Source organism: Cibotium barometz, chromosome 19 (assembly GCF_041138505.1).
Source record: "Cibotium barometz isolate CiBa-2024 chromosome 19, ASM4113850v1, whole genome shotgun sequence".
Taxonomy (NCBI): Eukaryota; Viridiplantae; Streptophyta; class Polypodiopsida; order Cyatheales; family Cibotiaceae; genus Cibotium; species Cibotium barometz.
This window is the reverse complement of record NC_141064.1, coordinates 28809176-28824389: the sequence shown is the minus strand read 5'-3', so window position 1 is coordinate 28824389 and position 15214 is coordinate 28809176. Positions and strand designations below refer to the sequence as shown.

Genomic DNA, 15214 nt, shown 5'->3' with positions numbered 1-15214 from the left:
AGCAAGGCAGACTCAGCCATAATGAAGCCTAGCACTTCAAGTTAAATAATACATAAGATATCATCAGAACCATGGGCAGCTATGTTATGGTAGGACTAGTTTAATCTTAAAATGAATAAATATCTTCAAGATAGACATTGAGATCAAAACTACTCTCTTTTATTGTTGTATGTACTTTTTTTAAAAATGGCTCCATAAGTTTAGCCTTGAAATATTTTTTACTAAAGTACTATGTAAGTACAAGAAAACGTATGCAAATAATAATTTCATTTGACTTTTGTATAATGTGCACATTTAACAGCAATATAATGTCAAATAAATCTTTCTTGTAGAAAAAGAGTTGTGCAAATGTACCATAAACACAACACATGCAGATCTTAGATGTCCTTCACCTTGGTTGATTAACAAGTTAAATTTTAAAAAAATCAAAGGTAAAAAACATATGGCATCACCTAACATGACCTTACATCTAGTTTAATCACCTAACAGTGGTATGGTAATGTGTTTAGGTTGTTCAAGGCTCTTGCCCAGCTGGCTATCATACTATGGTGCCCAGAAAGGGGCCTGAGGTGAAAACCCTGCACCTATGATATACTACTACATTACTCACTTAAATAATCATTCAAGGTCCTTGGTGATTGGATTAGCCTTTTAGGTTACTCAAAGGGCAATGCTGACCTTTCCAATTGATAAGATTAGTAGCGCCAATGTCTATTGCACCAAAAGTAGTAGGGGAGACCAGGAAAGACACATTGCCCACACTGAAGCATACTTTGAAACTCTAGGACCAAAACTTACCATATAATATAGTTGTCAAGTAAGGTTGTGTAGTTACTTATCTAAACCCAATGGTGATGTTGCACCGATCTAAAACAGAATGAAAAGAGCAAAAAACACCCATGGTAAGTGCTAGTCTTCTTCCAAATTGATTGAATCTTTGAACTTTCCATATAGAATCGTCTTCAGCTTGGCCATCTGTCCAAGGACCGCATCTTTCTCCTCTTCCAAGCGCTCCAGCTCTTTCTGATTTTCTTCTTTCAGAGCTTCCAGCCTCTCTTCCACTTCTTCCCTAGGCATGTGACAGAAGACCTCGCCGAGCTGATACCTCACTATGTCATCATCAGTCAGTATCAACTCGTTGGTTGCATCCTCAAGATTTTCCAACATCTCCTGCTCATGACAAAAAGAACAGCTTCCATCCTTTCAGCAAGTTGCAGCCTTTATGATGCATCACACAATGCCAAAAATGCCTCCACATATGTAAGTTAGTGGCATAATCAAAAGAGCAATGAAACTCATTAAGCACCCATTATGGGCTCACCCCTTCCCGTTAGGGTAACTTGTACTTTTACAAGCCTTTCACAATGATTTGTGCGAGTATGGAAGGAACTCACTATTGCCAAACCTTGTCAAGCAAATTAACACACAAACAGTACAAGAACAAGGAATCAGTTCCAGTGGTGAAGTTCTCCACTCCAACCATACAATCATGCATTATGCAAATCAAGACTAGCTATTGGACATAATACACAAGTCGTGTCTGCCAACTCCTAGGGCACCAATATTGGAATCATTCATCCCAGCTGCTGTCAACTCCTAGCAATATGGGGATCGCTGATGCCAACTCTTTGGGCTCCCACACTAGACTGCATGGATAGCACAACAGAATAAGCATCTCCCTTTTATATTCCATACACTTTAGAATTGAAGTGCACAATTAAAGAAAATTTCTTCTTAAAATGTTTTGAATTCTACCCCATTGATTAATATATGGCCAATAATATAAAAATACTCTTCCATGTTCTCCAAAACAATGTTGGATAAGTTGGATATTATATGCTTGAAACGATAGCCCAATCTCTTTTTAATAAAGAATAGATATTGATCTATTTCTTGCATGATGTAACTCCTATAAGGACGTTTTTTATCAATATAGAAATTTTCCTCCTCTTGTATCATGCAATCGTGTCAAGATGTAGCTCTTCAAGCTTTTTGAGCTGTAAAAAACTTGACACAAAGTCTCCACACACCAAGCCCTAGGATTATCTGACCTAGAACCGAAACCCTAACAAGGTTTCATAGACCCGACATCGTTGTATGCATCGCATGACTACAATGGATTGTGGCTAGCAACTCACCACCCAAACATAGGTTCCCCGGAGCTTTAAGTCTAATTGCCATGAGCTTGCTTGGTACCAATGGCCCCAACCTAGGGTCCCGTACTACTAGGCCGAACCACCCACCTTGAAGCTCCATGGCCACAAAATCATGCACGCTTCCTTGGTAACACCAAGCCACCGCGTGACTAATTGACCTCTTGTCTAATAAGTGACCCCAAGGTCACTTATATAGTAATAACCCGGTTATTTTTGGCCCTTGCTCTATTTATAAGCTTTTAGCCATTATTAGCCCTAGGCCACCACGTGACTAATTGACCTCTTGTCTAATAAGTGACCCCAATAGTAATAATCCGGCTTTTTTTGGCCCTTGCTCTATTTTTAAGCTTTCAGCCATTATGAGTCCTAGGCTATTAATTATAAGCTCTTAGCCAATTTAGACCTCTTCTTGCTAGCGCCCTTAGCCCATGTGTGAAACCTCCAAGTCCCTAAGCCCTTAACCTTAATCTTGGGTTAACCCTAGCCCTAATCTTGGGTTAGCACACAGGAATCAAAATAACCCCGTGGAACTACGGAGTATCAAACGGTTCAACCGTCAACTAGTCTAGCAAAACAGTATGTCCTGCAAAATTATCATCATCGTGAAGATAACGCTTCAATCGACTCACATGAAATACTGGATGGACACAACAGTCTTGTGGTAAGTCTAACTTATAAGCCACATCTCTGACTCGTTTCAAAATTGTCCATGGCCCACAATATCTAAGTGACAACTTAGTAGATTTACCCGCACGAAGCGTCTCAGTTCTCCAAGAAACAAGTAGAAACACTTTCTCCCCCTCTTTAAAAGAACGAGCTATATGCTTGGGATTAGCATACTTAAACCCCTTGATGTTAGCTCGACGGATATAATCTCAAGCTCTAACTAAATTTAACTGCATCTGAGACAAAAATTCAGCTGCACTAGGTGTCTTCTGAGGTAATCCAATTGTACTTGGCATCAATGGATTATAACTGTCTTCTGAGGTAATCCAATTGTACCTAGCATCAATGGATTCAATTCAAATGTAGAAAAGTTTGTAGAGAAATGCTTGCGCGAATTGTACGCAAACTCCAGTAAAGGGAAATACTTTTCCCAATCTCTCTGTCGTTCCCCGACATAAGCTCTCAACATATCCTCCAAGACTTGGTTGACACTCTTGGTCTGACCATCAATCTGTGGATGATCACTGCTACTCATGCAGAGTTGTGTGCCAAGTTTAATAAAAATATGCTGCCAAAAATTATTTGTAAACCACGGATCTGGATCTCTATCCAATTCTGGCAAGCATGTTAGACATCATCCCCTACTTGCTGGCTTCCTATTTGGTGTCCTATTTTAGCCTCTAGGGCTGACCATGTTAGTCGGAGGGGCTGGTCACCGCTCACTCATATTTTACCCATATTTATTCCCCATTTATTGTCCTGGGTATTTTTCCCAATCGTGGAGGTCTTTTGCTCCAGTCGGCTGCCTACATGTAGTAGTATATATAGCCGGCATGCCTCCCTCATATTTCACTGCTTGCCTAGCTTGTCTAGCTGCAGTCCCTCACTTACGAGGTTCTCCCCTCTTGCTCGGGACATGTATTCCTTTTGGTGATGATATTGAGAGTAGGTTCTCACCTGTGTTTCCTCTCTCTCTCTCTCTCTCTCTCTCTCTCTCTCTCTCTCTCCTATGTTTCCACTTTCCTTTCTTCCACTGCACATTCTATCATGGTATCAGAGCGCCGCTGATTTTCAGCGTTGGATGCTCCCTCCTCTACCACTTCAGTTCTGCGTTTTTCCGCCCATGGACAGATCTGCGTTTTTTGTGTTCATGCGATGAAGCTTGCGTTTCTTCAAGGGCTGATTGATACCCATTCAGTGGGCTGCAATTTCTCCTCATCAAGTGTCAGTTGGCAGCCTCTAGGCAGCCTGACAGGGGCATTTTTTTTGGACAGCATACCTGCCCATCTTGACGGCACCTTCCACGGGTTCTCAGGCGTTTTTTTTAGGGTCTGAACAGCAACATAGCTGTCCCAAACAGGCTGCATTTTTGGCATTTTGGGCTTGCTTTCCCTAGCCCTGATCTTGGAGCTCTCTAAGCTCCCTTTTGCCTATCCTTTCTCGTTATCTTGTGCCATCACTCCCACCCCCTGATTGTTCTTTGCAGGAGTTCTTGATCTGAGGCTTCAGCGTTTCCATATTCAGCCCCTTATACCTCTGCGTTTTCAGATTTGCAGCCATGGTTGCTGCGTTTTTCTGAACCAATCTTGTTGGCAGCTCTACCTTCACCTGGGCTTCATCTATTGGACCCGAAGGTACCTTCTCTTCAGCGTTTTTCCTCATAGGAGGGTGTGGACACTGGTTGGCCTGCATTTTCAGGTTTGTAGCCCTTGTTTGGCTGCGTTTTCTTCTCTAGTGGACACAAATCACTTGCAGAGGGGGTTTCTTGATTGGATTGTGGCTTTGGAGGCAGTTTGGTGCTTGAGGAGGATTCTGAATTTCAGATTTCAGTCAGCGGTTTTGCTGATTTTGGAGCATCTATACCTGTGTTTTGTTCCTGGCCTACACGGTTTTCCGGTTTCTACATGTTCCTTGCCTTCTGTTGACAGTGGAATGCTATTTTTGCTGGATAGCAGTGTTTTGGCTGTGTTTTGCTTCCCACAAGAGTTTTCTACACTCAGAGGGGGCCTTTCTCCAGCTACTTCACTTGAGGATCAGTTTCGGGAGCTGTGTTGTATCTGTGGAGACTTTCTTCTGTGACAGGAGTTTCCAGTTTTTTGGAGGAGAGGAGTGATCTTTTCAGAGATCTTGAGCAGAGTTTATTTTGTCCGAGCTTGTGTTCTTTGCAGTATTTGCAAAACAAGGAGGGTGTTCTGCCCTTTGCGGTGTGATCCTTTCACATGGATCTTTTATTTGTTGTTGATTCTTTGGATCTGGTTCTACTTCTGGAACAGTCTTCTGCTATCTGTGATGCTTTTGAGGACTTTGTTACCACTACAGTTTATATTCCTGCTTCCCTTCCTCATTGTGAGGAGTCTATGTCTGCATCTCTTTGTGATGCTTCTGAGGATGCCCCTCCCCTTGCCAATTCTGCAGGCTCATTGTTTTGGAGGATGGTTTTTTGGACCCAATGGGATGCTTTGGACCTGTGGTTGCTAACCGTGCATGGGACACAGTGGTACTTCCAGAGTTTTTTGGATTTGGATTTGGATCAGAATCAGGTTGGGCTTATATCAGTGCGACGATATCTTTTTTCAGAGGGGGATGTGGAGTCCTTTCATCTTGCGATGCCCACCTCAGTGGTGTGTACTTATGTACAGCATTGGGCAACTCATGTTATGGAGTTTGAGCAGATGGACCCCATCTTTTCTACAGAGTCTTTACATCTTGCGATGCCGACCTTTTGAGAGGATGCTTTTTTACAGCATTTGACTACTCTTGGTACAGAGTTGGAGCAGATTAAATCTATTTCTTTTGAGGGTTTCAATGAGGAGCAGTTTGCTTCTCCTAGGATTGCAAGAACTGGTGGCTGTAAAGTGGCAACTGGCACCGGAGCAGCAGCAGCAGCAGCAGCAGGAGGAGGAGCTGGACGTGGAAGAGGTATAAGATCACTAACATCTACCGATCATCCAGAAATCTGGAGATGCATCAAGTGGAGAGGAGTCGATGCCAAACAAGCTCTCATCAAACCGAGCATCACGGGAAATGATGATGTCATCAACCTCCGAATCCCAAAAGCAGTACCCTTTGGATCTCAGATTGTAGCCTGTGAAGATCATCCCCTTTGACTTTGGTGCGAGTGTGGTCCTCTTCTGATCTGGGACATGCACATAAGCAACACAACCGAAAACACGTAGGTGAGATACAAAAGGCTTGTGTCTTGTAAAAGCCTCCTCCAGAGTCATCCCCTCAACCGCTTTTGTGAGAGAGCGGTTAATGAGATAAACTGAGGTAGCCACAGGTTCACCCCATAAAGCAGGAGGGAGACCTACATGATGCAACAAAGCACGAGCCATCTCTTTTACGGTCCGGTTCTTCCGTTCCAGAACTCCATTCTGCTGAGGAGTGTAAGGGACTGTGGTCTGTTGGTGAATGCCCTTCGGCACAAGGAAGTCATCACACAGTACAAACTCGCTACCATTTTCAATCCGGAGGAAAGAAACTATACTCCCAGACTGATTTTCCACCATCGCGATCCAAGTCTTGAAATGGGCAAAAGCATCTGACTTGCGAGCCAGAAAACAAACCCAAACTTTGCGAGTGAAATCATCCACAAGAAGAAGAAAATATCGAGTGGCCTCCTCTGGAAATGCATCTCGATGATGCTTGCCCATCATGCAAGATGAGCAAATGTGTGAAAGAGACCTAAGCTGGGATAGTCCGCTGACAACCTGCTGAGAATGGAACTTCTATAAGGCAACAATGGGTACATGACCAAAGCGTGAATGCCACAGAGAAGTATATGCCTCAGAAACCAAAGCCATCAAGGGGGAGAAAAGCTGATGAATATGGGAGTCAATGCGAGTGAGCTGGCAAGAAAAGTTGGTGATCTTGTAGAGACCCCCATCATGGACTTCATTGGCAACAGCCGAGAGAGTCTTTCTGTCGATCACTTCAATGACCTCGTCATCAAAGTACACACCAAGTCCCCCGTCTAAGAAGCTTTGTACACTGAAAACAGATTTTTGGAAATCCGTGGTACATATAAAACATCATGTAAGGTGGTAGAGGAAGCCAAAGAAACATTACCACGCAAGTGACAAGAAGCGAGGAGTTATCGCCGATGCGAACTGAAGAAGAGAGAGTCTATTAGTCCTTCAGGATATGGACTCGATTGGTCATGTGGACAGAAGCACCACTATCACCAACCCATTCCACCGCTTCGAGTGTGTCACTGACCTCTTCTGGAGAAGTCATCTTCTGTGATCACGAGGAGTGAATCTTATGAAGAAGTGGAAGAATCTATGATTGCCATGTATGCAACTTTGGCAGATCCCTCCTCTGGAACTTTGTCCTTGCTCTTGTCTTTGGTGTCGTCCTTGTCAAATGCTTTGGAAGCATCCTGGGCTTCATACTTTGGTTTTGGTTGCTTGAGAGCTATCACGACAAGCAAAGCAGCCAGCCTAAGTATGGCCTGTCCTGCCACAGTAATCACATTCATTGCTTTTGTCCTTGGACTCCTTTGAATCCTGTTTACCCTTGCCTTTGCCTTTGTTTTTGTTGTTGTTGTTGGAGTTTCCTTTTCTGCCTTTGCCATTGCCCTTGTCCTAGGCAACAAAAGCAGACTCTAACTTGCCTTTTCCGTGAAGCATGCACTTTTTGTTGAAATAACTCACGACTTTCTCAAAGAGGGGAGAGGGTCACGGAAGTAAATAAGATCCTTAAAAGAATCAAAGGAAGCATGCAATTTTCCAAGAAGCTTATGGATTGGATTGTTGATTGTGCTCCTGTACTCCTCAAGCTGCAGCTTGATACGAGCGAACTCTCCAATCTTCTCTACAATGTTATCTGACTCATTGATTGAAATCTTCTCCAAATCTGATTCCAATTTGGCACTTTACTATCGAAACTCCCCCGTACCTCCTCTGGATCTCCGATAAGATGGGCTTGAGCATCCAATATGCTTCTCAAAGCAGCGTCCACCAAGTGAGGTGTGGAGATGGACATCCATACACCGGTTCCTTCCAACAATAATTGAGTGTAGAAAGACCATGTATGATAGTTGGTTGATGTAAGCTTCATGGAGTCACTGACTTGGGGAGGAGTGTAGGTTGGTATATGGGTAGGGGTGGGAGCAGGAGAAAGAACTCGATGAGAGAAAGTTAGAGAAGAAAGATTGGGAAGAGGAACCACTTGGGGAGCGGGAGCTGGAGCAGGAGATCCAAGCTGGGAAGGTACTGGAGTATCAACTGGATGTAACATGCAACGGAAGTATTCGTAATTAAGGATCCTGTCACACAAGTCTCACACCTACATGTGTGTCGTATCGAGCCTGAAATGACAGTACATGTATCGCTTATGGAGCCTCACATGCTTACAAGAGTATTCCGGTCATAGTCACATGGGACGAGGAATGGGAACGGGGCCGAGGAACAGGGAACGGGGACGGGGACGGGGACGGCATATGGAATATGCAATTTATTGATTACAAAGCACACTAAATAAAATAACATTTATGTTTTTACACTTTGAACTTTCAAGGCATCACTTTAAATGTACAATACGTGGCGTAAACACCGAACAAGTGCTAATAAGTACACCGACAAAGTTCAAACCAATATATAAGCATGGGATGATGATCACTATCAAATAACAAAAGACTAGTGTCTACAATGCACATAAAGTGCTGAGTCAAGACTCAAAAGTAAAAACAATGAAACATAGCTAAATGATAAATCATAGAGCCTGCAATGCTCAACTGGAGGGTGGAGCGTGAGAAGTACTGGCGTCATGATCATGGCTGCTACATGACCAATCTGAAAGGTAGTGGCATTGTCCTCTGGGCTTTGTTGTGTCTCCACCTGCTCATTTCCCCCCTCCTGCTCCATCTCCTACTGAGTAAAGGGATCTGTCTTTGCAGTCGCACCCTTGCAAAGCATTCGCAAGTTTGCGCTTACAAAGACAAGATCATTGGCCTTTTCTACATCAAGGCGGTTCCTCTTCTTTGATGCAATATGGCTGTAAGAACTCCAAAGCTGCTCCAAACAAGAGAAGCTTACAGCTTGGCTGAGAATGCGGATAGCCAAGTGTTGCAGCTCAGGCCCATCTGAACCATAGTCTTCCCACCAAAAAGCAGCCCCAACCTTCAACCTATCCTCTTGTGCATCCGCACAACCAAAAGCACCACGAAAGGACCTGTATGCAGCAAGCTGGTCTCTGATTTTGCGCCTAATGCCTCCATCTGGCACTAGACGATCCAAGATGCGCCTCCAACCATCACTGACCTCTCTGTCACTCTCCTGTCCATTACCCTGAAACTCAGGGTCCGCCATATATGCAACTGCATGCAAGGGAGAGGCATAGGAGCTCTAACTCTTGCAACTTCTCTAAATGCATGGCTGCATAGCATCTACAAGCCTCAACAAGTGGACAATAGGCCTCACCATAGCATCAATGCGTTTCACATCCTCCCAAAAGGAAGTGCTCTCTGCATGCTCCTGCATAATATGCCTATGGCTGTCGAAGCCAATGTAGAAGTGGTGAACTCATCGCTGATGAAGAGCTGCCTCAATGCACCACTGCACTCCCTCAAGCGGGCCAACATCAAGAAGTTGAAGGCAAATCGGGTGTCTGAGTATTTGAGAAGTGAGAGCCTTGATTTCTTGAAGAACTCGTGGCGAAGGAACTGGTGGTTCAAGACAGATGTTACCATTTGATTGGCCTCCTGAATGATAAGCTCAATCCATGACATCTTTCCAATATCCTTTAAAAGATTGTTCAAACAATGTGCCATACAATATGACACAGTCATGTGTGGATACATGCCCTCAATAATAGCTCCAGCTGCCCTATTTGCAGCCTCGCCATCTGCAACAAAACCCACCACACATTCCGGGCCCATGAGCTCAATGGCACTTGCCCACTCTGCTGCAAGCACGTTTGCACTCTTCCCTGTCCTTGAGGCATCATGTGAAGCAATAAAGTACATCTCGCCACGAGAATATGCAACGAGACCATGGATGAACCGCTTCCGTGTGTCACTCCATCCATCTGCAATGAGTGACACTCCTTCTTTTACCATAGCCGCTTTGTGTTCTCTGTAGCTTGCTCGACAAGGCGCTTCTCCTTGTCGAGCAATGTGGTGCGCAGAGACTCCAATGATGGGGGGGTGTAGTTTGGACCATACTCCCCAATCCTCTTCACCATAGCCTTGAAGTACTCGGATCTGATTACAAAAGGAAACAAGTGAACTTTCAAGAATGAAACTTAGAAAAATCATGTCAAGAGGGAAGAGTCAAGGCTTACCTAGCAGTACGGAAAGCAATATGGTCATGGAAGAAGAAACGAGCCACAGTTGTATCAACCTCTTCCTTCTTCTTAGGACCTCAACTTCCCTCAAGTGTACTCTATCACCGCGCGGGTGTGGGCATCGTAAAGGAACCTACACCATGTGGCCGTGGTGTAGATGTGGTAGATGCACCCCCCAACCCTAAAACAGACCCCTCGGGTGGTGTCACAAATGTTGCAGGATCCACAGCCACACGTGCCGGCCTTGCAACCCTCAAAGCCTCATGCCCGGCAATGCGCTCAAGCAGCTCCCTTCTCTTCTCCGATGTGATTCCCGTGCAAAATCGAACCTCGTGCCCGGACTCATGCATAAGGTGGCCTCTCACTTTGTCTGGCCCACTCATCCACCCATAGGGGCAAAGCTTGCAAGACCACGGGCGTGAACCTCCTCCACTTCCAAGGCGGTTGGCATTAACCTCTTCCCACCATGACCAACCGTCAATTCTTCTAGCACCACCACGACGTGCGGAGCCGAAGGTTGCTTGTGAAGAAGATGCCATGAGAAAGAAAGAAAGAAAGAAAGAAAGATATATTAAGCGTCTACTAAAGACCCAGCCTATGAGACCAAAGTGGTACAATAATGTCCATGACATATCTCATCATGGAATGGAAAATAAAACAGAACGAAAACATTGATATAGCTATCTCACTAAGGTTATACAAAACTGTCCATGGAAACTCGTCATGGAATACTAAGCACATAAAAACATGAAAGCAACATCAGCTCCGAGTAGATGGTATACCACTCTCCAAAATGTCAAGCATGGGGTTGACGAGTATGGCCGAGAGGTCTCCCTCAGTTATGTCACGTGGAAAGGTAGCTCAATGGCGGTGGAGAATGTCCTGGATCTGGAGCTGATGAGGTGATCGTGGCCGAGGGGGGAGTCGAGGGCGTCGGCACGCTGGAGTGCAGAGGCTCGGTCTGAGGTAACTCCTCTCGGGCGAGGTAGGTCCAGAGCAGCTCATGGAGGGTCCACAAGATCCACTATGTCGGTGTCCTCCACCTCCTGGGTCCAAAAGAAACTGGTGATGGTTGGCTGCCGAGGGAGGGGGCCGGGTAGCTAGGGCCTGTGTCTCAAGAAGGTGTCCCTATGTCTGTGGAGCTCAAGTAGGAAGAGGCCCAGGCAACGCTGGTCCTGGAAGTCAATGATCTTGGAGAGTGGACCGAATCCCTCACGAAATAGACAGTGAAACCTCCCGCGGATCTCATAGTATACTGGGCAGCGGCATATGTAATGCTCCTCCGTCTCAACCTCTGTGTGGCATAATCAGCAGATCCTCTCCTCTCTGGGTGTCCGTACGAGCTTCCCGGCTCTGAAGATGCGCTCAGCTCTACCTGTCTCCACTCTGAGGCGGTGGGAAGAAACCCGTATCTGGCCAATCGCAATCCGCATGGCATGGGACATGTGAACACTCAAGTAGCCCGGCTGCTTGATGAATCCATCCTCAGTGAGTGTGAGGAAGTGGTCTCTGTAAAAGTGCATCTTCGTGGGGAGCTCCGGGGTGTGATCCATGTGCGATGTGTGTAGAGGCTAAGAAGATCTGACCGGATAACCCGGTTGGTATCCTTGTGAGACAACCGGAAAAAAGGGGAGTCCAAACTATACTGAAGGGGGGGTAGGCGGTCCATGCAAAGCCCATATACTGAGAACCAAGTGGAAACTAGTGCATACCATACTCCAGAGTGTCCCTCGAGTGCTAGCTGTCTGGAGGACTCCAGGGCAAGCCCCTAACTTCTGGTGTGGGACTGATGGTTTACTGCAGATCATACGAGAGAACATCATGACCTGGGGCCTCTCAACTCGCTACCAATCCTCATCGGATAAATCTGGCCCCCAGAAAGCTACTCCATACATCAAGGCTGGTGTGACAAGGGTGTCAAAAAGCCAGCCCTTCGTCCTGAGCTCCTGGAAATGTGCCTGGAAGCACTGCCGCTCAAGTAAGCTCAAGGCTGCATATCCCCGCGTCACTCTAGCATGTGTTGTGGGAAGCATGGTAAAGCGTGGGCCACTGAAAGTGACACCAAGGTAGACATAGGATGAGACAATCTCCACAGGATCCCCTCTATATGTGAAGCTCAATCTGGATGTGACGGGGCGAGAGGTATTGAAGACCATTACCTTGGTTTTACCAAGGTAAACAGAGAGGTCCCGCTGAGTGCAAAAGTCATGTAAGGCATCCAACTATCTCTGAAGCCCTTCGGCTGAGTCTGAGAGGAGGACGATGTCATCTGCATAAAGTAGTATGGGGATCAATATGCCTGCCAATGTGGGACCAGCCCCACCTAATCCATCAATGAAGCTCGAGATCTCATCAATGTAGAGGCCGAAAAGAGTAGGTAATAGAGGGCAGCCCTGTTTCACCCCAATGGTGCTGGAAATCTCCTGTGATGTACCTCCTGGGGCTCAGTCGTCGGCGGGCTCGGGGTACAGTATCAAAAGCTTTGCGGAAATCCACAAAGCAGCAGTAAATCCTTTGGTGTCTACCCTCCTCGATGATGGCACGGAGGGTGAAGATGTGGTCAAGGGTAGAGTAGCTCCTCCGAAAGCCAGCCTGTCCTGAGGCCCTGCATCCCTGCCTCTCTGCAAATGAACTGAGCTCCGCCTCTAGATCTGATCCATAGAGTTTGGCCAATGTGTGGCCAATCATGATCGTCTTGTAGTTATTAGGATCAAGTGGATCTCCGGCTTTGAGGATGGGGGTGATGGTGTTGGTGGACCAAGAGGGTGGACACTGGAAATCCTTCACAAAGGGCTCTATTGAACATGTGGGCTAGTAGGGGCGCTAGGGTATCATGGGCATGCGAGATGTACTCCGCAGTGAGTCCCTCATGATCTTGGGCTCGCCCGTTGCATAGTCTACGAATGACCTTGAGGACCATGCCCTTTGTGAAGAAGGTGGAGGTGGTGGGGCGGGGGTCTGGTGGTGGGGGTAGGGGTGGCTGATGGGGGATATGATAAGAGGGAGCGTGCATAGGAGTGCCATGTGTCTGGGCAGGTGATAGGTGTGGGAGGGCGATGTTCTCGGAGTTTCCTCCATGCCTCTTTGCAGTTCGGCCCTAAGAAAAGTCGGTATAACTCATCCTCTTTCTGAGCATAGAACTCCTGTTTCTTGCGTCGGGTGAGCTGTTGAGAAATCCGTTGCGCTTGGCGCTTCGTGATTTGCCCAATTCGTACCTCATGCTTAAGACGGGAGCGTGTGGCCCGACATTCGTCATCATACCAACAGTTCTGGGGCATGGAACCGCAAGGTGGCTTGGCGGTAGACCGCCACGTGCAGATGAAAGAAGCTGTGGTGGTGAGTTGTGTTGTGAGGGTGTATAGGGGGACGGTAGGTTCCACACCCTGGAGTTGGCGGTAGATGTGGTTGGAGTAAACAAGGTCAAGCTCGTGATCAAAGAGGACCTGAGTGTAATGTGAGATGGGGGGAGGTGGTGGAGGGATGGGTGGTGTGTGGGTGAGAGTGAAAGAGAGGTAGGCATGGTCAGCTTTAGAAGGGGGTGGCGGAATGGAGAAGTCTAGGATAAGGTGTGCCAAAGCCGGAGATCCCATAAGGTAGTCCATAGTGCTAGTACCTCCTGAGCGAGGGAAGGAGGTGAGGGCGCCGGAGGAGGGCCATCGGGACATCCCATTATAGATAACGAGACCATGTGCAGCTCCCAACTCTAAGAAATATCTCCCGGACATTGTGACCTCCTCACGGTCCTGTGATGATCGCTGTAGCCCTGTGTCAGTGATGTCCAGTGATTTGCTCCATTTCGTCTAGTGAGGGTTTTCCCCTCAGAATGATGAGGCCTTGAGCAAGACCTTCATAGCCTACCTTCAGCCCATGGATGATGATTGTAGCAAGCTTGTTGTTGGACATCTTGTCTCCCACATCCATCAGTTGTTGATGCAAATCCTTCACTCGCTTGATGAAGTCTCATTGGGCTTCCTTGTCTCATTTGTGTGAGTTCAGCTCTCAAGGAAATCTGCCTTGAAGTGCTTTTAGATTCATACACCTTCTTCAAATTTCACAAGCCTTTTAGGGAGTCAGCACCTCCCTCAAATGGCTGAGGATGTCATCCTTCACGTCGTCTAGATCGAGTCATGGTTGATGTGTACGTACTCTACGTTGTGTATATGTACGTACTGTACGGTGTTCCGTACAGTAAAAATTTTTATGCACGTAAAAATACGTACCATTGGCAAACAATAGGACATTCAACACCTTTCTACATTTAAGGTACATAAAACATTCAAGAATCAAAATAAACCACTTTGCATGTACTAATTTCAAAACACACATCATATACTTGACACAATGGCACATTGTATATCTGTCAAGACAAAATAGACGTAGAAAGGCTCATACTAGAGCATACAAATAACAAATGTCTGATGTCAACCTAAAAGGCTCATACTAGAGCATACAAATAACAAATCATAAATGTCTGATGTCAAGACTCAAAAGTAAAAAACACTAAGCAATAACAAAGAGTCTCGACTCGACTCTCGAGACTCTACTCTCTGAATCTCAAAACTCCTCATCGGATGAGGATGATGACACTCCTGAAGAGAGCAAGTCCCCATCTGTCAAGACGTTGCCCTCTTCATCATACTCTGGCTCTGCCATCATACTCTGCTGTCCTGGATCATCATCCTCCGTAGGCTGAATGAGAGGAACAGCCTCATTTGCCCGTCTCCGAGGAGTACAGACAGGAAGCTTTCCTCGCCGAATGGTCTCTCATCGTGAAACTTCTGGATCTGCATCTCGCCCGACTAACGGGAGACTGAGAACTCGCGCACGTGACCTCGTCACACGTCGATCCACACTCTCCAGCTCTCTGTGCAACATGCGAATAATCTCCTCCTGCTCGTTTCTCACAAGCTGCTGCTGCTGCTGCTGCTGCTGCTCAGTCTCCTCTGCACTCCCCTCCGAGACCAACTTCAATTTTGATGGATCTGTCTGTTAAAAAACAAAATGCAATTCAGTGTTCACATTATTAACAGCGTAGAAAGTAGTAATTAGTAATTACAAATATTCGCTTGTAATATGTATAAACGCTAGCCCAAAGTTTCAACTTT

General features: G+C 46.1%; 1 protein-coding gene across 4 annotated transcripts in view; it reads right to left on the bottom strand.

Annotated features, from left to right (window-relative positions):
* Nucleotides 1–668: 668 nt before the first annotated feature.
* Nucleotides 669–15214, bottom strand: part of AIP3 (ABI3-interacting protein 3) — a 48297-nt gene continuing 33751 nt past the window's right edge. Inside the window, exon 3 of one of the 4 annotated variants that reach the window (XM_086813543.1) lies at nt 669–1170. In XM_086813543.1, coding sequence (XP_086669669.1) covers nt 910–1170 — 261 coding nt within the window. In that variant the 3' untranslated portion in view covers nt 669–909. Of the gene's footprint in view, nt 1171–14271; nt 15096–15214 lie in introns of those variants that run through there. The other 3 variants (XM_086813539.1, XM_086813542.1, XM_086813540.1) reach the window with 3 other exon arrangements.